The following is a 25115-nucleotide window of genomic DNA, read 5'->3' as shown; positions in this document are numbered from 1 at the left end:
GGTAGCAGCCAATAAATACAATCAAACATGCTTAATTCAATGCCACCAAGTCATTTAATTCACAGCGGGCTTGTTTTAACTTCCGGTTCTTCCCTCCATACATGAGTCAGGCCTTAGGTGACAAAGTGATTAACGAATATGTTGATTTCCTTTGCCACGAAAAATTTTAAATCCTGTTTTTTGATTTGCACAAGTTCAAAGTTCTTATCTTCTTCCTTTTCAAATGCTGTGCCAATAAAATCAAGGTTAAGATTTAGCATTCTTTTCTGAGCTGACACACCTTCATTCACAATCTAAGATTTCTGATTAGACTGAGTGGAAATAATCATAGCCAAATGCAATAAAGGGTAACCTGAACTGATCTGTGATTATTTTTACTTTTCCCTAACCTGTGGTCTTTGCATAGATGACCACCTTTCAGAAAGGTCTGTTTGTCTCCTCCATTAGAACGTGGCAGGCAAAGAGTACGTTATTTGCTCGTTCTGCACTTCTTGAGCACTTAGTACAATTCATTGCACCCAGTGGGTGCTCAATAAATGCTGTTACTACCTTATATTACGATCCACCCAGTTAAATAGCTTGATCATAACAGAAAGACAATGTAAAAGTAGGTATTTTCCCCTATCCCACAAGGTGGGATTTTTGCAAATTATTACTAGTTTCACAGAGGAACAACCTTTAAACTAACAATCTCAGGTATTTAAAGCCTATGTATTACCATCAAGATCAAACCCAAGGAAGCATATTAGGTACAATAAAGTGCTCAATCTGTTTTTGCTAGCTTCTATAGCAGATCATCATCAGTATTTACTGAGTGCCTAGTGCATGCAGAGGACTGTATTAGGCTCTTAGGAACAGATCATAAAAGTAGAAGACAGTCCCTCCCCACAAGGAGCCAAAACACCTCCCCAAAGCACCCAAAGCAGCTCCCCAAAGCACCCAAAATATTTATTGGTCATTCACAATAAAGTCCATTCAATTCCATGGGTTTTCCTTTTCAAAGTTTATATATTTATTTCTTGGGGAAAAAAATTGCAAATAATGGGATGTTTTTCCGATTCGCACTATGGTAATGTTTATAAGAGCAAATGATAAAGAAAAACATAAAATTTATCTTCATCTTCTAGGTTAAAGCCAATGTCTCCAAGAGTAAAATTTCACTAATGTATTGCTCTGTAGAGTCTTAACTATCTTCTGTAGACACGGGGATAAATAGGTGATCTTGTGGCACCAGGAATCACATCTTGCCTTTTCACTATAAAATTTAAGTATTTGGCAAGCATTCCTGCGTCAGTGGTGAAGACGTCTCAAAAGAATCAAACGGTGCCTCGAGTTAGTGACGGTCTGTCTCGTTTTATGCCGTCGAGTCGTCTCCGATCCATAGCGATGCCATGGACCCATCTCTCCCAGAATGCCCCACCTCCATCTGCAATCGTTCTGGTTGTGTATCCCTAGAGTTTTCTTGGTAAAGATATGGAAGTGGTTTGCCACTGCCCCCTTCTGCGCAGTAAACTCGAGTTTCTGCACAGTAAACTCGAGTCTCTGCCCTGGACTCTCTCCTGTGCCGCTGCTGCCCGGCACGGGTGAGTTTGGACTTGTAGCAGATGGCTTTCCACTCGCTAACCGCTGTCCAGGCTAGGAATGGATATGCCTCTGCTTGACTTTTTCTCTCCTGTAGTCGAGATTGGTAGAGTGCTAGTGACGGCTTACCTCAACTGATTCAAGACTAAGGTAGCTTGCTTGCTCCACTCTCCTGCATTAATTTTGTCGAGCTTCACACTCGAAGATCGGGAAGGTGAACTAAAATATGGGATGTGTTTAAATCACAATAGCACATAAAGGCATGTATTCCAGGGTACTCACAGAATTGTAGAACCACTGCAGAACCACTATCTATTATTTTTGAAATCTCATGAAGGTTGGAAGTCCCTGAAGATGAGAAAAGGGTAAACGCTGTGCCCTGAAATTTACAGACCAGTTATTTTAACATCAATACCTGGGAATACACTAGAATAAATTATAAAATAATCAATTTACAACCATCTAGAAGTGCACTCAGCTCAGAATTCAGTTCGCTGGCAGCACAGTGGCTGCTTAAAGGAACAGTATAAACCTAGTTGCTCTCAGACATCCATCTTCATCCCTGCTCTTTCCCAATCTCTCATCCATTAAATTATCCAAACCACATTTGAATCTACTGATATTTTCTTCCGGCAGAGCTTCCTATGCTAACAAATTCCATATGTTTTCCACCACCTGAGTGAAAACAAGTTTAAAAAAAAACAAACCCAAAACCCGCCACCTTCAAGGTTCAGTGGGTCCCTTCTTGTCTGTCTTGTGGGATTTGGTGAAAAAGCAGTTCCCATTTCACCTTTTCACCTTCATAATTCTGTAGACTGCAACCCCATACCCTCTCAGTTTTCCAGACTAAATCCTGATTTTTTTCAGTCTTTCCTCACATGGCAGCCTCTCCATCTGACTAAATCATCTTAGTTACCTTTCTCTGTAATGATGATGATGATATTATTATGTATTTAATAATAACAATAGTAATAATAACGGTGGCATTTGTTAAGCGCTTACTATGTGCAAAAAACTATTCTAAGCACTGGGGGGATACAAGGTGATCAGGTTGTCTCATGTGGGGCTCACAGTCTTAATCCCCATTTTACAGATGAGGTAACTGAGGCACAGAGAAGTGAAGTGACTTGCCCAAAGTCACACAGCTGACAAGAGGCGGAGCCGGGATTAGAACCCATGACCTCTGACTCCCAAGCTCGTGCTCTTCCCACTGAGCCCCGCTGCTCCTCTAATTTAATTCTCTAATTTAAACACTTATTGTCTGCCAAGGTTTGAGGTTGATACAGGACAATCGGACTGAAAGTTCTGAAGCTCACCTCCTCCAGGTGGTCTTCCCGGACTAAACCCCCACTTTTCCTCTGCTCCCCCTCCTCATCAGCCCCACTCCCTCCCTCTGCTCTACGCCCCTAGCCCCACAGCACTTGTGTGTATATATGCACATATTTATAATTCTATTAATATGTATATAACTATAATTCTATTTATTTATAATGATGCTATTGATGCCTGTTTACTTGTTTCGATGTCTGTCTCCTCCCTTCTAGACTGTGAGTCCGTGGTGGGCAGGGATTGTCCCTGTTGCTGAATTGTACTTTCCAAGTGCTTAGTACAGCACCCAGCACACAGTAAGCATTTAATAAATACGATTGAATGAATGAGATCAGATGCAGTCCACGTCCCAAACAGGGCTCACAGTCTATGGGGTAGGAAGAACAGATATTCCAAGCACTTAGTACAGTGCTCTGCACATAGTAAGCGCTCAATAAATACTACTGAATGAATGAATATTTAATCTCCACTTTACAGAGGAGGAAACAGGCACAGAGAAGTTAAATGACTTGCCCAAGGTCATATAGTAGACTGCTGACACCCAATCCTGAGCTCTTTCCACTAAGCCACATTGCTTCTATACTTCATCCAGTGTTGTAATGTCCTTATTAAAAGGTAACGGTGAGAACTGCACGCAGCATTCAAAAGATAGGGGTACCATGGTTTTACATAATAGCCAGAATTTACTGTTTTGAAGCCCCTTCCTGATGGCCCTTTTGGGTGCCACAATACAATGAACCAATGATTTAAGAAGACAATTGATAATGGCTCTAAAACCTACTTCTCAGTCATTACTGATTGCTCAGAGTTCATTATTCTTGTAGATGATCTTTCCCTCGATACAATACCTTGCATTTGTTTACACAAAAGAGCATCTGCCACTTTTCTGCCCACTTGTCCAGCTTTATGATATCTTTCTGCTGTTTATCCCCATCTGTACGGCATTTCACCACCTGGAAGGGCTTAGTGTCATCTGCCAAACTGGAGATTTCACCAAGCTCTGAAAATGTTGAGTACACCAATCTTCATACTAAACCCTGGGGGAATCTCACTGATTCCATTTCCATCATGTTTCTGTTCTTTGTTTCCTATCTTTTAGCCAGTTTTCAGCCCGCAATAGAACATTCCCAACAACCCCACAATTCCTGTTCTTTTTTCTCTTAGTTTTTTTTTTTTTTAAAAAAAAAAAAAGACTCTGGCTTGGAATCTTGACATTGGTCCTTGAGAAAGCCAGGTATATTAAGGTCCCTGGTTCTCCTCTATCCACACGCTTATTGATACCTTTGAAGAACTTGGGTGTAGTTTTTCCCAAGAAACTACATCGTCTTTGTTTTTCTAACTGTTCATTGATCCTAAACCTATTATAGATTTCTGATGAGTCGCTCAGTATATTGATGTGAGGATAACTGAAGTCCCAGAGGCTTATTACCTGACTTGGTTTTAGAGCTTCCCCAAATTTTATCTAACTCCCGTTCACTTTCCTCATGAGGTGATCTACTGTGCAGTCTTACAATAATATATGGTGGTTGTTTATGGCACTTCTACTTAAAGGGATTCCTTGGAACTTCCCGTGCCTGGTAAAAACTTTACGCTATTATTGTTTACATTTTCATTCCATCCCCGCCTTCCTATAGAATTTACAGCCTGAAAGCACTATTTCCGAATGGTTTTCTCCTCTTTCCACCAAGTCTCAGAGATGCCCATCATATCAACGTCCCTGCAAAGCACTGCAATTCATCCCCCTAGACTTTAAGCTCGTTATGGGCAGGGAACGGGACCGCTAATTCTGTTGTATTATACTCTCCCAAGTGCTTCATACAGTGCTCTGCACATAGTAAGCACCCAAGGAACACCATTGATTGACTGATCTAGTTTATGTGTTAGCCTTTTAGAGTGGTTTTTTGCCCATTTTGACACCTGCCACTTTTATTTGGTGCCTCAGTCCATTCTGTCCTCCTCATTTACCTCAAATACTCCTTTGCATTTTTTTCCAGACCCCTTCCAAGCACTCCCTTATCCCTGAGCCACCTTTCTCCTGGGGGGATGTCTCAATCTAAGTCTCAAGCACTGCCATGCAGCTTTCCCTCTCCTTTTAACTCAGCATGCTTACATTTTAGTGCCAGCATCCCTGATGCCATTTTAGTTCAGGTTTTTCATGTTCCCAAATTCCCCAATTCTTACCGTAGCTAAAAACTCTTCCTCTTTGTACCACTCTCAGCCACAGATTGAGAATGTGGTACTCTGTATGCCTCAGTGGTGCCATCCAAGAGGGAGAGAAAGTTAGGCTGTGTTAGATGGTACATCTTTAACCATTAGTTTGGATGTCAAGGAACCGATTCAACAGAATAGGAGGCAGAATGCTGGGTGGAACGGTCCCATCTGTTCCAGTAATAATGTTTCTTACATTATGTTCTCATCACTTCCCAGTCTCTTTGCCTCAAACCAATCCCTCTCTTGACTTTATCCTGATCCCAGTTGTACGTATCATAATTTAGAAAGAACCATCTCCTCCTCAAAAACCTCCAGTGGCTCCCCATTTCTTCTTGCATAAAACGAAAACCCATAAACCATTGGCTTCAAAAGACTTCCACCATGTTTCTCCCCTAATTATTCACTCTCTTCTCTCGCTTCACCCCAGGTGGCACTCTCTTCTCCTCCCAACCTAACCTTCTACTGTACTTTGCATGAGATTCTCCTGTGTCCAACCCATTGCTTCTGCCTTTCCTCCTGCAGGGAACTCCCTCCCCACTCAAATTCACCAAATCATGTCTCTCTCTTCAACATCTGCCTAAAAAGCCATCTCATATAAGAGATTCCATGAGTAATCCCCTATGTTCGGGTCATATTTATATCTAATATTTACACCTGCTTTTTCAAAATGTTACTTTTGCTTTACTATTTGTATCCAGACTTGGTTCTCAAATGCCTAGTGCAGAGTTCTGCATCCAGTACATACGCAGAATGAGCTGCTGAAGGAGGACGATGCTGTTGGAGAAAGAATCTAGGTAACAGAGCAAGAAATCGTGTTCCAATTTTAAGACTCACTATCCATATTCCCCCACCATTTCACTGACACCCATGTCTATAAAAAGAAAAATATGTTTTAAGTAAGAGTCATGCAAAAAGCACTGAACTGCCAAAGCAAGAGCAGGTAGAAAATTTTCATTTAATTGCCCCTGAAAGCTTCTGCATCTTGCTTTTCCTGAGGCCAGAAAATATTTACTTTTTTATTTATTTATCATCGGAAAGAAAGTCCCTACCGGAAGATATTTTGTCCCCAACCACAAGCACACTTGCTTTTAAAAACATAATTTCATAACCTCCTTCTTCCCACAGTAAAGTTTACCGTGACAAACAACTGATGTCCAACACGGGACGGTAACTTCAATGAGGGATATGGCCACGCTAGATTAGAACTGATAATGCCAGAGTCACACTAGCGTAGTTAGAGTCAGGGGGAAAAAAAAGCATCAGGAGAATTGGGGAAGAGTTCTTTTCAAAAATAGAGCAATACCACCAATCTGAGACCAGACTGGCTAAGTCGGTTTATTTTAGGAAGTCCAGATAATTACGCAGAGCAAGGCATTCCACGTAGACACTTTTCAAGATTTAAGATTCATTACGGTCTTCAGCCTCTTCTAGTGCAAAACATTTTAAAAGCCAGTTAACTGATACTCGTTTTCCCGTGTCTGCCTCTAAGCTTCCGATACCTTACTTTGCACATGCCAAACACCTACTGGGAACAATGGGTGTGCCTGAGTTGCAGAGATGATGCAACTGAAGCATTAAGTGAATGAACCGACTGGCACGAATGAGTACATTAGAGTAAATTATATAACACTCTGTCATCACTTCCTGTTATCATCATTTCCCACATATCAAGGGAATGGGGTAGTTCTGTCTTTAGAATTTGCTTTTGAGGTTAATTCCAGTTCCATGGCTAACTCTAATGGTCTAAAAGGAACAAAACAAATCCTCATGATAGTTACAGGGTGCTAAAGTCTTCATGCCTGAAATATATTTCCTACACTAGAAGCTGCCAGATGTGCTGCAGTCATTCTGAAATTTCTTCTAGTATATTTCCTCTTCTCCTGTTAGTCAAGGGCTCATTTTCCCTAAACCAGCTGCCTAGAAGAGAGAGAAGGAGGCTAGTGCTCTAGCCTGTTTTTTACCTTGCGGTTTCCCAGACTTCCAACACCCCCAGCAACCTGCAACTTGGTTTTAAATGACCTGAATTAAAAATAAAACCAAGCGGAGGTATTTTACCACACTGCCAAAATCAAAAGCTTTCTCTTTAGGCTTGGTAATCTGAAGTTTTCCCTTTGACCCGGGAGAGGCACAGTCTCAAAACCTCAAACATTTTTCAGTGACCATCACCCGTAAGATTCAGTGCTGCTGTGAAAGGCTACTGGCATTTGATTATTTCAGAAGAGACACAGATTTTTAATGAGACACTTGCTCTCAAAATCTAGATTCTCTCTCTTGGTAACTGAAACAGCCTGGAATTATTTATAGAAGTCTTCAACATTCAGATTCTAACCTCTTTTTAATAACTTGGGAAGACAAATGGTTTGTTTTATTATTCTTCTAGCTGGAACAATCTGATTATATGAAACACAAACAAATATCAGACAGACATATATTCAACAGGAGAAATCATTAAGATGTAATTCTCAAAGAGGATAAGCAATTAGTAACCTTGGATCGAATGCCTCTCCATATGCGAGCATGGCTTAGTGGAAAGAGCAGGGGCTTGGGAGTCGGAGGACACGGGTTCTAATCCCGGCTCCGCCACTTGTCGGCTGCGTGATCTTGGGCAAGCCGCTTAGTTTCTCTGTGCCTCAGTTACCTCATCTGTAAAATGGGGATGAAAACTGTGAGCCCCACGGGGGACACCTGATTCCCTTGTATCTACCCCAGCACTTAGAACAGTGCTCAGCACATAGTAAGTGCTTAACAAATACCATAATAAATAATAATAGATGCGAGATTTTCCAAATATTACCTTTCGGTTCTTCTCAGATGCAATATTCCTAAGAAAAAGGTGACTACCTTCAAAATGGAAAGGCCAAAATTCAAAGTGAAATAGTTTCACCAGGCAGGTTTCTGAACTAAGGACATCTGGTTTTATATTTAAGGCTCAAAAGAAAAATGAGTTACACTGGGGGGGGGGGGGGGAATAGGGAGCCACCCAAATCCAATCTACATCGCACCCAAAGGACCTGAAAGCAGCAGATTCTCCTCTAAGTTGCCACAGCAGAGTTTGCTGTTCTTGACACCACAGGAGATGTTAAAAGCAGCCAAGTCATATGGGTAAAGTTGGACCATCCCCGAGGGAACTCTGACCTCTTTGAAAAGATAGTCCACTTCTTCTTGCGGGTAATAATAAGGAAAAATCCCCGAGCAAAGGACCCGGTTTCTCCATTCCCCCTCGTCCACCACTGATGAGGCAATGCAATCCAACTTAAGTTTAAACAAAATTACATTCTACAGCAGATCTCAAGCCCAAAAGTGACCATTTGTGCCTGCTCCTGCCAAAATTTCTTTCGCCTTGTTAATTTCTGTTCTGTCCGCTCAGATGAATGGCAGGCAAACAAGACCAGAGAACACTTGCAATGCCCGGGAAGCTGGCAGCTGCCACGTGAACACTCCGCTCAAGGACGAGAAGGGATCTCAAGCAGGAAACGTCGGTTCTTCCTCCATAATATTTCCATGATCCGCCCCTTCCTCTCCAATTAAACATTCATAACGCTCATCTGAGCGCTTGTCAGCAATCGATGGCATTTGAGCACTTACTTTGTGTAGAGCACAATACAGTGGAGTTGGTAGACATGTTCCCCACCCACAAGGAGTCATCACCTGACATGACCACCACCTCTAACGTCTCCCTTCTCCAATAAACACTTCACTCTGCTCTCTGGCTCATTTGTCTAAGACCACATTCTGCACACATCGCCCCGCTCCTTAAAAACCTTGAACAGACATTCCCCACCATTAACTTTAAAGACACTCCATCAGCTCTCTCCCTCTACACCTCTGCTCATACTCTTGATTTCTCTACAGCTAATCAATTCACTGTACTTCACTCTTGTCTTTCCCACCACTGACCCCTTATTCGCACCCTTTTCCCTGTCAGGAATTTCCTAGCCCTTAGTCGGATGGCAGCTCTCCTCATCTGCAAAGCCCTTCTGAAATCACATCGCCTCCAGTTGGTTTTCTCCAATTAATATTCTCAATTCCCCCACCTCATATGCCCCCATGTGCCATTTGAGCACAGCTGCACCACCTAACCAAAGGACTCATAACCTCCCAAGGCACTTATTGTTCAGTAGTATTTATTGAGCACTTTACTGTGTACTCGCTCGGGCGAGTACGTTACAATAAACACATTCCCTGCCCACAGTGAGTTTATGGTCTAGAGGACGTACATCTCTCGTATACCCAATTACTTCCTCCTATCTGTAATTAACTTCAGCGTCTGCTCACCCTGTGCCCCACGCTAGACTGTAAAACTCTCGAAGGTGGGGATCATGTCTATGAGTTCCTCTGTACCCTTCCAGGCACTTAGCAGAAATAACAATAAAAATGGTGATAATGGTTAAGGGCTTCTACGTTCCTGGCACTGTGCTAAACTCTGGGGTAGATATGAGGTGATCAGCTTGGTCCCTGTCTTCCAATCTATGTGGGCGGGAGAACAGGTATTTAATCCTAATTTTCCAGGTGAGGCAACTGATGCACAGAAAAGTCAAGTGACTTGCCCTAGGTCAGACAGCAGGCAAGTGGCATAGCCCAGTTTTCAACCCAGGTCTCCCGACTCCCAGTCCCGTGCCTTTTCCGCCAAGCCAGTGCTCTGAGCGGAGTATGCCCTGAAATACTACTAAATGCACCAAGGGAGCTAATCCGCTCGTTCGGCCTCACCTACTGCCTCTTTGCGGATGACTCCAAAATCCTCCTCTCTAGCCCTAACCTCCTCTAATTTCCAATTCCAACCATCTTCTCTTGCCTTGGAGACCCAAGACCGGCACCTCCACCTCAACCTAGCTAAAGCATAACTCTAGAGTGTGAGCACGTTGGGGGCAGGGAATGTCACTGCATACTGTCGTATTGTGCTTTCCCAAGTGCTTAGGACAGTGCTCTGCACTCAGGAAGTGCTCAACAGATACGACTGAATGATGACTGAATGAACTCATCTTCCCTCCTGAATCTGCTCTTCCTAACTTTCCTAGCTCAGTCAATACCATCATCCTACCTCGGTGTCACCCTCGACACCTCGCTATCTTTCAACTCTCACATTCGATCTACTACCAAATGCTGCCCCGTCCTATACGACACCCCCTGGATTCTCCCCTTCCTCTCCTCCCTAACAGCTACCACCCTGATCCAAGTTCTCATCATTTTCATGGTTAAGATACAGTACCAGCCTCCTCGTCGCAAATCAATACTACGCATCTGCTGCGGGGCTCATCATCTTCAAGCATTGTCTTGCACTTACCTATACCCAACCTTAGTACATCTGTGTCTGTGTGTTCGCCTATGCTTGTTCAAGTGTACATTCAATTATTTTGATTACTCTAGCTGTAAATATATTTATGCCTGCCTTTCCTGTCACAAGTGCTTAGTGTCGCTTAATGCACTGTACCCAGTGAACAATCAGTAAATAGCGCAGCTACTGTTACTGCAGTCAAATGAGAGGAGGTCAAACAAAATTTCTTCATCTTTTGGGGAAGAAATAGCTCCCATTGCCTAAAGATATAGAAAGTCTCCCTAGAGAATGAGACCAGTCGTGAGTCACCCCAGAAAGAAGACCCCTTGAACCATGCTGAGACAAGCCAAAGCCAAGAGAATTAACTCAAATTTGGGTACCTTTTCTCCTTTTTCTACCCTAATGGAAAAACTTCAATGAAATGGCAAGTCGTTGAGGGCAGCAGCAACAGCTACAAACAAAAGAAGCCAATTAGGCGCTGAAGGGGGTTTTCGGAAACCTACAGGTATAAAGAGTGAATACTGCAGTTATAAAGTCTCAATTTAATCCCATCTTTACCGCAGATTTGCTCTCTACACAGTTGGGCCTAGGGCAAACCCCTTACCCTCCCAATGTCTCATTTTTCTTAACTGCATAAGGAGATAATAATACTCGCTATCTACTTCACTGGGTGTTGAGAGAAGGAAAATTTAACATTAAATAAGTGCTTGAAGATCTCCCGATGAAAGGCGTTACTTAAAAAAATCAACATTATTACAGCTGGTCAGCCCAAAACACTGAGTCATGGTGAAATTCTGTCACAATATTTCATCTAAAATGGTGCTTCGCTTCTCTCCTCTCTGTCAAAGCTTAACACTTAGCGCTTAGTACAGTGCTCTGCACACAGCAAATGCTCAACAAATACGACTGAATGAACACTTAAACCTATGCTCTCCCTCCACCCACCTTTAGGCCTCTACAGCGGGCTTTCTTTTTCCAACAATGGATCTTGGGTCGAAAGGTCCGAAAGGGGCTTTTAAACAGTATGAGAAAGCAGAAAGAAAAGGAAGCGGTACTGGTTGCCATTCATTTAATACTTCATTAAGTCATGAATATCACGGTTAGCTTTTAAAACGTATCAGGAGAAAGTGCTGTGCAGGGCCAGATCCCAATTTTTTTTAAATGTATATTTTACTCAGAACTCTCTGGTAACTCTCTTTTATCATTTTAAATGAAATTCCTAGATACAGTAGATATATGTGAAATGATCGTAACTTGTTCTAAGAATGATTTTGACAGTGACTGAGAATTCACTTAGGAAAAGCATTATATATTTTGAAGGGAGAGTGTCCCGGAAAGATGAGGCTCCTGGAGAGATAAGTGGATTTTCGAAAGTTATTCTTTCTACAATTTTTGTGAGCCACCTTCCATTTCATATTAACTGCCGTTTGGAAAATGCTGAGAATGAGTCACACACACCCCCGCCCCCTTAACGCTCACTAATCCTATCTCAATCCTTTGGACCCACCTCTTAGATCCTTCCTCTGCAAAGTAATGGGAAATCCAGAAAGAACTTTTGTTTCACTAACTGGGAGGAATTCAGTGATTTAAAGGAAAAGCTAATTCTTCTGTGCTCTATAGTTGAGAAAGCTAAAACGCAGGAAGTTAACTCCTATGAAAGTGAAACATTAATAGAAATATTACTGGAAAATACCAAACAGGAAGAGAAGGAAAATTCCATTGTTGAGCCTCAGTCTGTAGTTAAGATTCTTGAGACTGAGTCACAAAGACTTTAAAACCAAAACACAGAATAAAACGGAAGTCAATCAGACTATCACCCTTTCTTTTCCGTAAGGAGACCGAACCCGCCCAACTTCTGCCGCGACAGAGTTGGTTTCAAGGACCTAGGAAGGGCCATTCCTGGAGCAGACCAACGGACCCATCCGGTCCAACATTCTAACTCGAATAAAGGTAACTCTAATAAAAGATGCTTGGAGGAACTGAGTGACGGATACCCTCCTAGAGATCGATTCCAACGTTTAGGGATGGTACCATTTAGCCCCCTAACTCCTCCCTCTCCCTTTGTCACTTCGCCTCGACTAATCCACTACGGTCTGCTCACCCGTGCATGAATGCAAACCCTGCTGGAGTCTACTGCTATTTCTGACCGGCACAACTTCCTGAGCCGACGAGGCCCACATACTTATCACCCGCTGTGTGAAGAAGTGTTTCCTTTTGTTGTTGTTGTTGTTCTAAACCCGCTACCTTTCAACTTCATTGTACGTCCCCTCCGTCGTCGGGGGATTCGGTGAACAATTCCAGGTTTTGTGAGCTTCGATCACGTCCCCTTCTCGGCCTTCGTCTTCCCCGACTGTAGAGTCCCAAACTCTTCCGTCTCTCCTCAGTCGGTAAAGGTGATGTGAACGACATCGGAGATGAAGGGATGTGATCCGGGATGTATCCAGGTAAGAAATGAAGCACAGAAAGAGCGTTCCCCGCAATTTGGAGATCAAACGAGGGAAACCACAGGAATTGCCCATTTGCAACCCAACTCCATCTCAGCCAGAGAGAAACCCCAATATAAACATGACCAAACAGAGAAAAGTTTAAAAGAACAAAGTCAGACGAGGCACATATTAAAATCGATCCTTCTTTACGAGACAGCGACTTGCAAAGCAGTTCCACGACTACTAAGTCGTAAATTCTGATTTGTTTTTAAAGGGAAGTATTACAAAGTTACTCTCCTCATTTGTTACTGTACTTTATAGAGGGTTCATAACTCAAGCCATAAAAGTTTGCTCCGAGTTGAACTTGTCAGTCAGGGTCTATGACCACATAGAAGTTCAGCTTTACCGAATGACTGGTAGAAGTCACACCTGTTTTGGATTTGTTTTTAAAACCACTTTTATGGGTCAGAAAGGCTTTCTTTTTTTGGTCAAGTTTCAGTTTTAAATCACTTTGTAATCAATCATATTTGGAACCGTCAAAATAGGAAAATTAGTCATTTGATATGCTTTAAGAAAGCCTATGCTCCTTTCTGACTGTGATATTAAGGCCTGCCTTGTTTTTTCTTTAACACAGATAACAGCCTTACACCAGGGGCTGTAAAAGTGTAACTCCTCAGCATTCCCATTTTACTAGATAATGTGTTTTCAGAAGAAAATAGCTGGCTCTGAGAACAGGTTAAAAAAAAAATACCCTACGGCATAGGAATATGAAATTTGAGAGGGGAAAAAGCTTTCCTGGTCTGCAATTCAAACTGATAAATCATTGAATCCCCAAATGCGAGGTTGCCAAACTTTCCTCATTATACTTAATAGCTCTTAAAAGAAACAGTGACGTGGTGAAGCTTTAACAGAGCCTGTTAACAATGCAATATCTTATCAAAGTAGGCCAATAATTTTAATCTCAATTTATAGTAACAAGAGGGTTTATTTAGAAAGAGTAAGGAAAGACATAGTTTGCTACGGCCTAGAAAACAGGTGTTTTTTTTAGTCCAAATGTCATTTATAAAACACACGAAGCCTTTCAAAAACTACTGGCCAGAATGATAACTTATTTAGAATGCTTGAAACTGATAGGTCACAACGCCACTCCACTCTTGTTGCTTACTCAGTTGTTTCAGAGACTAACCTTGAGTTAATTATAAAGAAAAGAAACTGCAGCAGAAAACTACATGTTGCATGCATATACTAACAAAACTGGGCTGATTCTTTGAAAGCGGCACTTGAGGAACGAACAACCTCCACCTCTAGCGGTGCGTCCGATTCTATACTGATCTGATACAAGCGCATCTTCTGCCCTTTTTTTCCCCCACCCTTCCCTTTGCTTTTAATCCCAGATAATTTATTAGATTTATTAGATCACCCGGTAGCAGTCACAAACGCAGGTAAACCTTTTCCAAATTAGAGATGTTTACACTGTTGGGTTGAGACCTAGAATTCAATGAATTAACGTTGAGATCTAGAATTCAATGAATTAATGAAAGTCACCAAGCAGACCACCTTACCTTCAAAATATTTTCAATCATTCTTCCCTAAACATTGTTTTAGCCTAAATAATAGTAATTATCCGAGTCTTTCACCTTTGTGGAACTTGACTGTTACATAAATTGCAGAATGGAGATTTAATTTTACGTGAGTAGACCAAGTAAAAACGGTCAATTATTTATTGCAAAGGTCTCCTTTAACTTTAGCCAATTTATACCCCGATGGTTGTATTTTGAGTTTATGACACCGCTCCAAAAATATTCTAATTTGCTCTATCTGAAAAATGTTACTGAAATGATCATGGGAAGGCCTTTCAAAAATTTACAATAGGTCAAGAATTACTATAGCTTTATTATTAGTCTCACAGCACCCCAATAATGTAAAATATTTGTTAGACTTTATTCCAAACACGCTGGTAACCGAGGTAATTACTACTGTGCTAAAACTGACAGACGTTTGCTCTCCTAATTCCTCTCAAACAAAAATGAAATCAGGTAGGTCTAGAACTAAAATTCCTCATTAAGATGCTTTCCTACACACACACACACACACCCATTAAGACTAGGCATTTCTAAATCTGTGACAAAATCCTAATCATGTAGGAAAGATTCATTCATTCGATCATATTTATTGAGCGCTTAGAAGCAGCGTGGCTCAGTGGAAAGAGCACGGGCTTTGGAGTCAGAGGTCATGGGTTCGAATCCCGGATCTGCCATTTGTCAGTTGTGTGACTGTGGGCAAGTCACTTAACTTCTCTGCGCCTCAGTTACCTCATCTGTAAAATGGGGATTAAGACTGGGAGCCCCACGTGGGACAACCTGATTCCCCTGTGTCTACCCCAGCGCTTAGAACAGTGCTCTGCACATAGTAAGCGCTTAACAAATACCAACATTATTATTATTTTTACTGTGTGCAGACCACTGTGCTAAGCGCATAAAGATTGCTTGTACCCATTCCCCTAGCCAGGGCAGTGTTAAGTACATTTTTCCTCCAGTTCCTCCAGTGATTTTTCTTTCCTGCCTTAATCCTTCCACCACTATTAACTGGAAAGCAGCTACGTGGGGGAGATGAGGCATTGATGACTGGGGCGGACCACCTCGTTCTGCCTTATGAGTAGGTCATCTGCCATACCTGTAAGCATCTGTGTGTAGTCTCTTTTTCCCTCTCCTTCCTTGAACAGCAGACCTAATCCCTGGCTACTGCCCAAGACCAAAAAATTACAAGTGCAAATTGAGATCAACGAGCAAGGTGTTTTCTTTATTTCTCCCACGAGTCTGTAGGGATACCTCGTTTGGCAGACTGTATTGCCTACACCCCTCATCGGGGCTGCTCTTCTATAGCATCTGATTAGCTGAAGATTGCTAATTAAGATGGGTGACGTTTTTGGTCCATGATGCGGTTGTTGAGGAGCAGGGGCGGCTCTGGGGAATATAGGGCCCACAGGAAGGACGGTCACTGGGGCTGCAAAATAATCTCTCTCATCCTGAACTGGAGATTTCCAAAGGCTGGATCCTGGCCCTTGTCTGTACCCTTAGACGCCCCACAATGTGACCATCTGATTGACCTCACTGCTGCAGCAGCCTCCTCCTCCCATCAGAAGATAGGGGTAGGTGGAGAAAGGAAGGGTTTGGCAGGAACTGATAAGAGGAAGGGAGGGAAGGAGAGAGGGCTGCATAGTAGAGCTGCTGTCTGTTACCCCTCCTACCTGGTACCCTGGATGTTCCCAAGCCTCCAGGACCCTGAGGCCCACCCTGATTACCCCGAGTGGCTGGCAGGCAACTTCCCAGATGCCAAAAGGTCAACGAAGGGCCCTAAGGAAACGCACGGGGTCTCCCCAAGAGTGGAGTCGAGGCATTCTCCCTCCTCCACCCCCTAACAGGACCCCATTCTGCTTAACCCCATCCTTAACCGAAACCCCAACGTCCCTTCGGGGCCCCCTAAGCCACTCTCTTGCATCTGCTTTCGACCGGAGCACAGTTCTTATTAAGACCGTCGACGCCGGAGAAGGGTCGAGCCTGTAAGGCTTCCAAGTCCCTCAGGCGAACACAAGTAATAATGCTGACGGAGATCCGGCTGGTGTGTCGAGAAAGTCAAGTCGTCCCACAGCCCGCTTGGTATACCTGGCACGCAGCACGAGGGTCACACATTACTGCCAAGAAAGGTCGAGGGGTGGCAGGACGGGAGGTCCCTCGACTCCTGAGTCCAGAGCGGGGCAGCCGCGTTGGAAAGGGTGTACAATAATAATAATAATAATGTTGGTATTTGTTAAGCGCTTACTATGTGCACAGCACTGTTCTAAGTGCTGGGGTAGACACAGGGGAATCAGGTTGTCCCACGTGGGGCTCACAGTCTTAAATCCCCATTTTACAGATGAGGTAACTGAGGCACAGAGAAGTTAAGTGACTTGCCCACAGTCACACAGCTGACAGGTGACAGAGCTGGGATTCGATCCCATGACCTCTGACTCCAAAGCCCATGTTCTTTCCACTGAGCCACGCTGCTTCTCAGGACAGTGCTTGGCACATAGTAAGCGCTTAACAGATGTCATCATCATCATTATCACTGTGATCATATGCAATCCCCACCTAGGTCTGGGAGACCCGATGGTCTCCCTACGTGCTGGGGATGAGCGCTTCACCCTCCACGGACCGTCTCGCCTGGAGGCAGACCTCCTATTTCACTCATTCAATGGTATTTCTCGAGCGCTGTGTGGAGAACACTGTACTAAGCGCTGGGAACGTACACTTCAGCGACAGAAAGAGACCATCCCTGCCCAACCACGGGCTCATCAAGACGCCCCTTTCCCCTGGACCGGATTCTCCCTCCTCCCTCCACCATTCATTCATTCAATGGTATTTCTCGAGCGCTGACTGCGTGCAGAACACTGTACTAAGCGCTGGGAGCCTACACTTCGGCGACAGATAGAGACAATCCCTGCCCAACCACGGGCTCATCAAGATGCCCCTTGCCCCTGGACCGGATTCTCCCTCCTCCTCCCCCCACCATTCATTCATTCAATGGCATTTCTGGAGCGTTGACTGTGTGCAGAGCACTGTACTAAGCGCTGGGAGCGTACACTTCGGCGACAGATAGACACAATCCCTGCCCAACCACGGGCTCATCAAGATGCCCCTTGCCCCTGGACCGGATTCTCCCCCCCAATCATTCATTCATTCTCGGGCACTGACTGTGTGCAGAATACTGTACTGAGCGCTGGGAGCGTACACTTCGGCGACAGATAGAGACAATCCCTGCCCAACAACGGGCTCATCAAGATGCCCCCTTCACCTGGACCGGATTCTCCCTCCCTCTCTCCCCCCCGCCCCCAACACCCCATTCACTCATTCAATGGTATTTCTCGAGCGCTGTGTGCAGAGCACTGTACTAAGCGCTGGGAGCGTCCAATTCGGCGACAGATAGAGACAATCCCTGCCCAACCACGGGCTCATCGAGATGCCCCTTGCCCCTGGACCCGATTCTCCCTCCTCCTCCCCGCGACCAAAAGCAAAAAACGAGGTCGCCGCGGGAGATGGGGGCAGAGAGAGGAAATGAAAGCGGGACGGGACGGGGGTAGGTAGAGATTGCGGCTCCTTCTGCTCGCTACTGCCGTCCCCAACTCTCAGGACAGCGTTCGGCGCGTACGGCGGGTCCGCCCCTTACCTTGTCCTTCTTGGCGCTCTCCTCGGGGCACTTGTTGAGCAGTTTCTTGCCGCCGCAGGCCGAGGGGCTCCAGGTCCGGCCGCCGCCGCCCGCCCCCTCTCCCCCAACCCCGCCGCCCCCTCCGCCGCTCTCGATCTTGATGAGCCGGTGCTTGGGCGAAATGTACTTGACCTCGGGCGGCGTGGCGGGCCGCCGCTCGCTGTTGCTGCGGAAGAGGTGCGGGGAGGAGGAGGACGAAGACGAGGAGGCGGCGGCGGCGCCCCCCGAGGTGCAGCAGCAGCCGGCCGAGGACGAGGCGGAGGAGAAGCTCCGCTCCCCGCCGCCGCCCTCCTGGCCCCCGCAGTAGTCGAGGCGGCACATGGCCCGCAGCTTGCGCAGGGACGAGCCCGGCCCGTTGTAGGGGTCTTCGAAGTCGCGCTCCTTCTGGGCGCGGTAGGCGCGGATGAGATCGCTGGTGCTGCCGCCCTCCTCTCGGAAGGACGACGACGAGAAGCAGGACGCCGTCGCCGCCGAGGGGCAAGGGGCCGCCTGCGGCTGGACCCGCTCGCCCCCCGGCCCGCTGGCCGCTCCCCGACTCCCGCCGCGCCGCTCGCGGTAGTCCGGCCGGGGCGGCTGCGGAGGGCTCTTGGTCTTGTTGTTCCCCAAGCTGAAGTACTTATTCAGCCACTTGGCCATGGTGCCGCCCGCCGGAGGAGCTAGCCCGGGGCCGACCCCCCGCTACGGCCCCAACGGGAGCGGGCTGGCTAGAGCCGGCCTCGCCGGGGCCATTCGGGGGCTGCGGGGGGTCCGGGCCGCCCCCGGTCAGGGGAGGTCGAGAGAGCGAGAGAGACGAAAAAGCAGCGGCGGCAGATGCCGCCGCCGCCGCCCTCCTCTATTCCGGCCTCGGTCGAGACGGGAGATGCCCGGGTCCCGACGCCAAGTTCAAGTTCTTGCAGCCGCCGCCGCCGCCGCCGCTCCGGGACTCGGCTCACGGGCCGCTCTCATGCTCTCGGCGGCCGATGGCTCCCATCTCCTCCACGCCGGGCGCCTGGCCCGAGCGGGGGGTCCGGAGGGTAACGGAGGGGGCGGGGGCGGGGGAGGGGCGGGGGGTCCGGAGGAGCTCAGGTACCTTCACAGTTCGGGGCGGTGCAACCGCCGCCGCCCGGGCTCCTGTCTCCAACTTGGCCCCCGGCCGGGCGGGACCCGGTCCCCGGGGCAGTGCGGCCAAGGGAGCGTTGGGGAGGGGGGCGGGTCCCCCTCCAGATGCGCAGACCCTCTTCTCCCCCCCGCCGAGCGACGGACCGACCCCGATCCCCGTCCCGGCGGCGCCTCCCGCCGCCTCCGGAGCCGCCGCGTGTGTGCCACTCGGCCGGCCCCAGCCGGCCCCGCCTCCAAAGGGGCGGCCGCCTTCGCCGGCCACGGCCCCTACCTAGTAGCCACGCCCTCCCCGCCGCTCGCCCGCGCCCCCCCCCCCCCTTTCCCCGATCGGCGAGCGGGGCGCCTCCGGGAGCCGGGGAAACTAATGATAATAATTTCGGTATTTGTTAAGCGCTTAGCTCTAAGCGCTGGTTAGATACAAAGACATTAGGTTGTCCCTCGTGGGGCTCACAGTCTTCATCCCCCTTTAACAGACGGGGTAACAGAGATGAGGCACAGAGAAGTGAAGTGACTTGCCCAAAGTCACACAGCTGATAAGTGGCAGAGCCGGGATTAGAACCCACGACCTCTGACTCCCAGTCCCGGGCTCTATCCACTGTGCCCCATAATGTTGGTACTTGTTAAGCACTTACTCTGTGCAGAGCACTGTTCTAAGCGCTGGGGGAGATACGGGGTCACCAGGTTGTGCCACGGGAGGCTCACAGTTAACCCCCATTTCCCAGATGAGGTAACCGAGGCACGAAGTGACGTGACTTGCCCACAGTCACCCAGCTGACGAGTGGCAGAGCCGGGATTCGAACCCATGACCTCTGACTCCAAAGCCCGGGCTCCTTCGACTGAGCCACGCTGCTTCTCGGGACGGAACCGGCTGCTCATCTCCAGCCTGCGTGGCGATCATAAACTTTCCGGGCTTTTAACCAGGGAATCGGGGAGTCTGCAGCCCGCCTCGCCTTCCCTACGGGCTCTTCCCCATTTCCCTGAGATTCCTCTTTTTCCAGCATCACGCACCCCTCGTGCACCCTGCTGTAGCAGGAGGGAACGGCACTCGGTTAGAGTAGGAGAGAAGCGGCGTTTGCTCGCTTAGGGGGCTCGAAGCCCCCCGGAATAGGGTTGGGGGGGGTGCACGTAGCTTCGATTTCTCCTTTAAAAGGGGAAGAAGATGTTTGCCTTTCACCCATCTCATCGACCGGCTGAGAACCGCAGATGACGGATTCCTCTGGGAGAGGCGATCGGGAGGCGACAAACGCCTATCCGACAAGCAAGGCCGTAGAGGGAGCTAGTATTTTTCATTTACCTCTTAAATTTAAAAGAGCTAACTCTTTAAGGCCAACAAAATCGGTCTTCATTTCGTACTGAAGTCGTCCCCACCCCCCCGCCCCCGTGATTGCCGATAAAATGGCTTTTCAGCTCTTTCCCCTTTTTTATTGTAGCAGGCTCACCCCCACCACAGGTTTTCAGTACCTCTGGTAGGTGATTTGAAAACCGAACTGTGATATTCTCGATCACTTGGCTATATGAGAAGATTTGGATTCCTTGGCATATTTTTTTTTTACCGTACTTCCATTCCATTCCAGTGCTCGATGTCCTGAAGTGTATTCCTCGGCCTCACGGCATCCCTAATGTCGGTAATCATCATTCCCGATTTACACGCCAAGAGAAATAATAACGATAATGATGGCATTCGTTAGGCGCCTACTCTGCGCCAAGCACCGTTCTAAGAGAGCGTGCGGCAAGTCGGACCTTCCACCGTGTCCGGGTTGGGCCGCCAGGTGCCTTGAACTCAAATCCAGTGACCCTGAACCTCCTCCCTCTTCCCTCCCTCTGCCCCCTTGGCCTGCTCTCCGGAATTCTGCTTGCCCGGATAATGAGCATATTTGGTGAGCACTGAATATGGGCCAGGCACTGTACTAAGCGCTGGGGTGGGTGCGAGCAAATCGGGTCGAGTCCCTGTCCCACCCGGGGCTCACAGGACTCCGTCCCCATTTTCCAGATGAGGCCCAGAGAAGTGAAGTGACTCACCCAAGGTCACGCAGCAGACGCGTGGCGGAGTCAGGATTAGAACCCACGACCTTCTGGCTCCCAGGCCCAGGCTCTATCCACGACGGCAGGCTGACGCCGGGAGAGCTGGAGAGACGGTGTCGGGTGTCCTGTGAGTCCCACGGTTTCCGCTACGTCGGTTGGGGAAAGGATGGAAATTTCACCCTTTAAAGTCCCTCCGTGCCCTCCGCCCCCCTATCCTTCACCAAAAGTGTTCATTCATTCATTCATTCAGTCGTATTTATTGAGCGCTGACTGTGTGCAGAGGACCGTACTGTTTATTACTGCCCCGTTGGACTCTCCCAAGCGCTCAGTACGCTGCTCTGCACACAGTCAGCGCTCAATAAAAACGATTGACTGATTGATCTGCTGCCCTCCTTCCTTTCCGCTCTTGGACTAATGATCCTGTGTCCGACAGTCATTCCCCCAGGAACAGTACTGGAGGTGGTGATTTGATTGATAAAAGAGAAATGGGGGAGGGCAGAATGGCAGGGGCAAGGTGGGGTTTGAGAGGGCATGTAAAGGACAGACAAGGAGATGGAAAATGAAGAGAGCCGGCGGGCGATGGCGAGGAATGGGGAGGATAGGCAAATGGTTACCAGGGGAAAAGATGGAGGCAGGAAAGAGCAATGGAACTAAACGGGAAGAGACAAAGGAAGAGAATATGTGGGGAGAGTGAAAAACTGGGGGAGAAAATGAGGAAGTGTAAGCAGCAGTGGGGCCTAATGGAAAGATCGTGGGACTGGGAGTCAGAGGACCCAGGTTCGAGTCCCAGTTCTGCCCCAAGCTCCCGCTAGCACTCAGTCCAGAGCTCTGCACATGGTAAGCGCTCAATAAATACTATTGAATGAAGCATTGAATGAATGGGACCTCAGGCAAGTCACGTCACCTCTTTATGCCTGTTTCCTCATCTGAAATAAGGGAAATAAAATACCTGCTCTCCCTAGAGCTTAGATTGAAGTCTAGTGTGGGACAGAACCCGGGACAGATGCGCTCACCTCGTATCTCCCCCCCGGGTGTTTAAAAATGAAAGCAACCAATCAACCAGTGGTATTTAGGGAGTGCTTACTGCATGCAGAGCACCGTACTAAACGCTTGGGAGAGTACAACACAACAGAGTTGATAGTTTCCCTGCCGACGAGGAGCTTGCAGTCTAAATACAAAAGAGATACAAAAAGTGCTGGTAATCGTTTACCTGTCTCAGCTAGTTTGCTTGTCTTCGTCTGTTGATTCTGTTGCTCGTCCTCTTGAGATTCCTACTATAGGTCAGTCGATCGTATTTATTGAGGCTTTACTGGCTGCAGAGCACTGTAGAAAGCGCTTGGGAGAGGACAATACAACAATAAACAATAAGCAGACACATTCCCTGCCCACAACACCGCACGATTCGCTCCTCTTACGCCAACCTATTCTCTATACCTTGACCTTGTCTATCTCGCTGCCTGACCATTCCCTCTGGCCTGAAACTCCCCTTTCACAGCTGAGAGATATCACTCTCCCCCCCTTCAAAACCCTCCTAAAATCACAACTCCTCCAAGAGGCCTTCTCGGGCTAAGCCGTGTTGATCTTCCACCTGGATCCGTACCCCTTGAGAACTTTGCCACTTTCCCCAGTCTCAAAGCACCTGTGTACTATAAGCTCAGTGTGGGCAGGGAATGCGTCGATTAGACTGTTGTGTTATACTCTCCCAACTGCTTAGTACAGTGCTCTGCGCACGGTGAGTGCTCAATAAATACGATTGATTGGTGGATCGATTAGGTACAAATCCTTATAAACTATTTTCCCCTATTTCCCCTGTCTGTAATTTATTCTAATGTCCGTCTCCCCCTCTAGACTCCTTGTAGGCAGCGATAGTGTCTACCAACTCTGCTGTATTGTACTTTCCCATGTGCTTAATACGAGGTTCCGCGTGCTCCAAGTCAATCAGTCACCCCTCCGCCTCTCTCCTCCCCCCCAACAACCCCCTCCCCTACTTTCCCATCCTTCCCTGCAGTATCCTCAGAGGAGATCTCCTCCCTCCTCGCAAGTGCCACCCCCTCCACCTGCGCCTCGGACCCCATTCCCTCTCACCTTCTTAAAACCATCGCCCCTGCCCTCCTCCCTTCCTTAACTTCTATTTTTAACCACTCAATCTCCAAGGGCTCCTTCCCCTCTGCCTTCAAACACGCCCACGTCTCCCCCATCCTAAAAAAACCCGCTCTTGACCCCACTTCCCCCTCCAGTTATCGTCCTATCTCCCTACTACCCTTCCTTTCCAAAATCTTAGAACGAGTCGTCTACAATCGATGCCTAGAATTCCTTAACTCCCATTCTCTCCTAGACCCCCTCCAATCTGGCTTCCGTCCCCTCCACTCTACCGAGACTGCTCTCTCTAAGGTCACCCGTGACCTCCTTCTTGCCAAATCCAATGGCTCCTACTCCATTCTGATCCTCCTTGACCTCTCTGCTGCCTCTGACACTGTCGACCATCCCCTCCTCCTCCATACCTTATCTCACCTTGGCTTCACGGACTCTGTCCTCTCCTGGTTCTCCTCTTACCTCTCTGGCCGATCATTCTCGGTCTCCTTCACAGGAGCCTCCTCCCCCTCCCATCCTTTAACTGTTGGAGTTCCTCAAGGGTCAGTTCTTGGCCCTCTTCCGTTCTCCATTTACACTCACTCCCTCGGTGAACTCATCCGCTCTCACGGCTTTGACTACCATCTCTACGCAGATGACACGCAGATCTACATCTCCGCCCCTGTCCTCTCCCCCTCCCTTCAGGCTCGCATCTCCTCCTGCCTCCGGGACGTCTCCACCTGGATGTCGGCCCGCCACCTAAAACTCAACATGAGCGAGACTGAGCTCCTCATCTTCCCTCCCAAGCCCGGTCCGCTCCCAGACTTCTCCATCACCGTGGATGGCACGACCATCCTTCCCGTCCCGCAGGCCCGCAATCTTGGTGTCATCCTTGACTCGTCCCTCTCGTTCACTCCACACATCCTATCCGTTACCGAGACCTGCCGGTTTCACCTCTACAATATCGCCAAGATCCGCCCTTTCCTCTCCACCCAAACGGCTACCTTACTATTACGGGCTCTCGTTATATCCCGGCTAGACTACCGTGTCAGCCTTCTCTCTGACCTCCCTTCCTCCTCTCTCGCCCCGCTCCGGTCTATTCTTCACTCCGCTGCCCGGCTCATCTTCCCGCAGAAACGATCTGGGCATGTCACTCCCCTTCTTAAACAACTCCAGTGGTTGCCTATCGACCTCCGCTCCAAACAAAAACTCCTCACTCTAGGCTTCGAGGCTCTCCATCACCTTGCCCCTTCCTACCTCTCCTCCCTTCTCTCTTTCTACCGCCCACCCCGCACGCTCCGCTCCTCTGCCGCCCACCTCCTCGCCGTCCCTCGGTCTCGCCTATCCCGTCGTCGACCCCCGGGTCACGTCCTCCCGCGGTCCCGGAACGCCCTCCCTCCTCACCTCCGCCAAACTGATTCTCTTTCCCTCTTCAAAACCTTACTTAAAAATCACCTCCTCCAAGAGGCGTTCCCAGACTGAGCTCCTCTTCCCCCTCTACTCCCTCTGCCATCCCCCCTTTACCTCTCCGCAGCTAAAGCCTCATTTTCCCCTTTTCCCTCTGCTCCTCCACCTCTCCCTTCCCATCCCCACAGCACCGTACTCGTCCGCTCAACTGTATATATTTTCGTCACCCTATTTATTTTGTTAATGAATTGTACATCGCCTCGATTCTATTTAGTTGCCATTGTTTTTACGAGATGTTCTTCCCCTTGACGCTGTTTAGTGCCATTGTTCTTGTCTGTCCGTCTCCCCCGATTAGACTGTAAGCCCGTCAAACGGCAGGGACTGTCTCTATCTGTTGCCGACTTGTTCATCCCAAGCGCTTAGTACAGTGCTCTGCACATAGTAAGCGCTCAATAAAT

The 25115-nt window shown here is 47.7% G+C and overlaps 1 protein-coding gene across 1 annotated transcript in view; it reads right to left on the bottom strand.

Moving 5' to 3' along the window:
• Positions 1-18719, bottom strand: part of SHB (SH2 domain containing adaptor protein B) — a 249053-nt gene extending 230334 nt beyond the window's left edge. The window contains exon 1 of the mRNA XM_029055698.2: positions 18022-18719. Coding sequence (XP_028911531.1) covers positions 18022-18696 — 675 coding nt within the window. The 5' untranslated portion in view covers positions 18697-18719. The remainder of the gene's footprint in view (positions 1-18021) is intronic.
• Between the last annotated feature and the right edge of the window lie 6396 nt (positions 18720-25115).

Source organism: Ornithorhynchus anatinus, chromosome X5, assembly GCF_004115215.2.
Source record: "Ornithorhynchus anatinus isolate Pmale09 chromosome X5, mOrnAna1.pri.v4, whole genome shotgun sequence".
In the NCBI taxonomy this organism is placed as follows: Eukaryota; Metazoa; Chordata; class Mammalia; order Monotremata; family Ornithorhynchidae; genus Ornithorhynchus; species Ornithorhynchus anatinus.
This window is presented reverse-complemented; position numbering and strand designations above follow the sequence as displayed.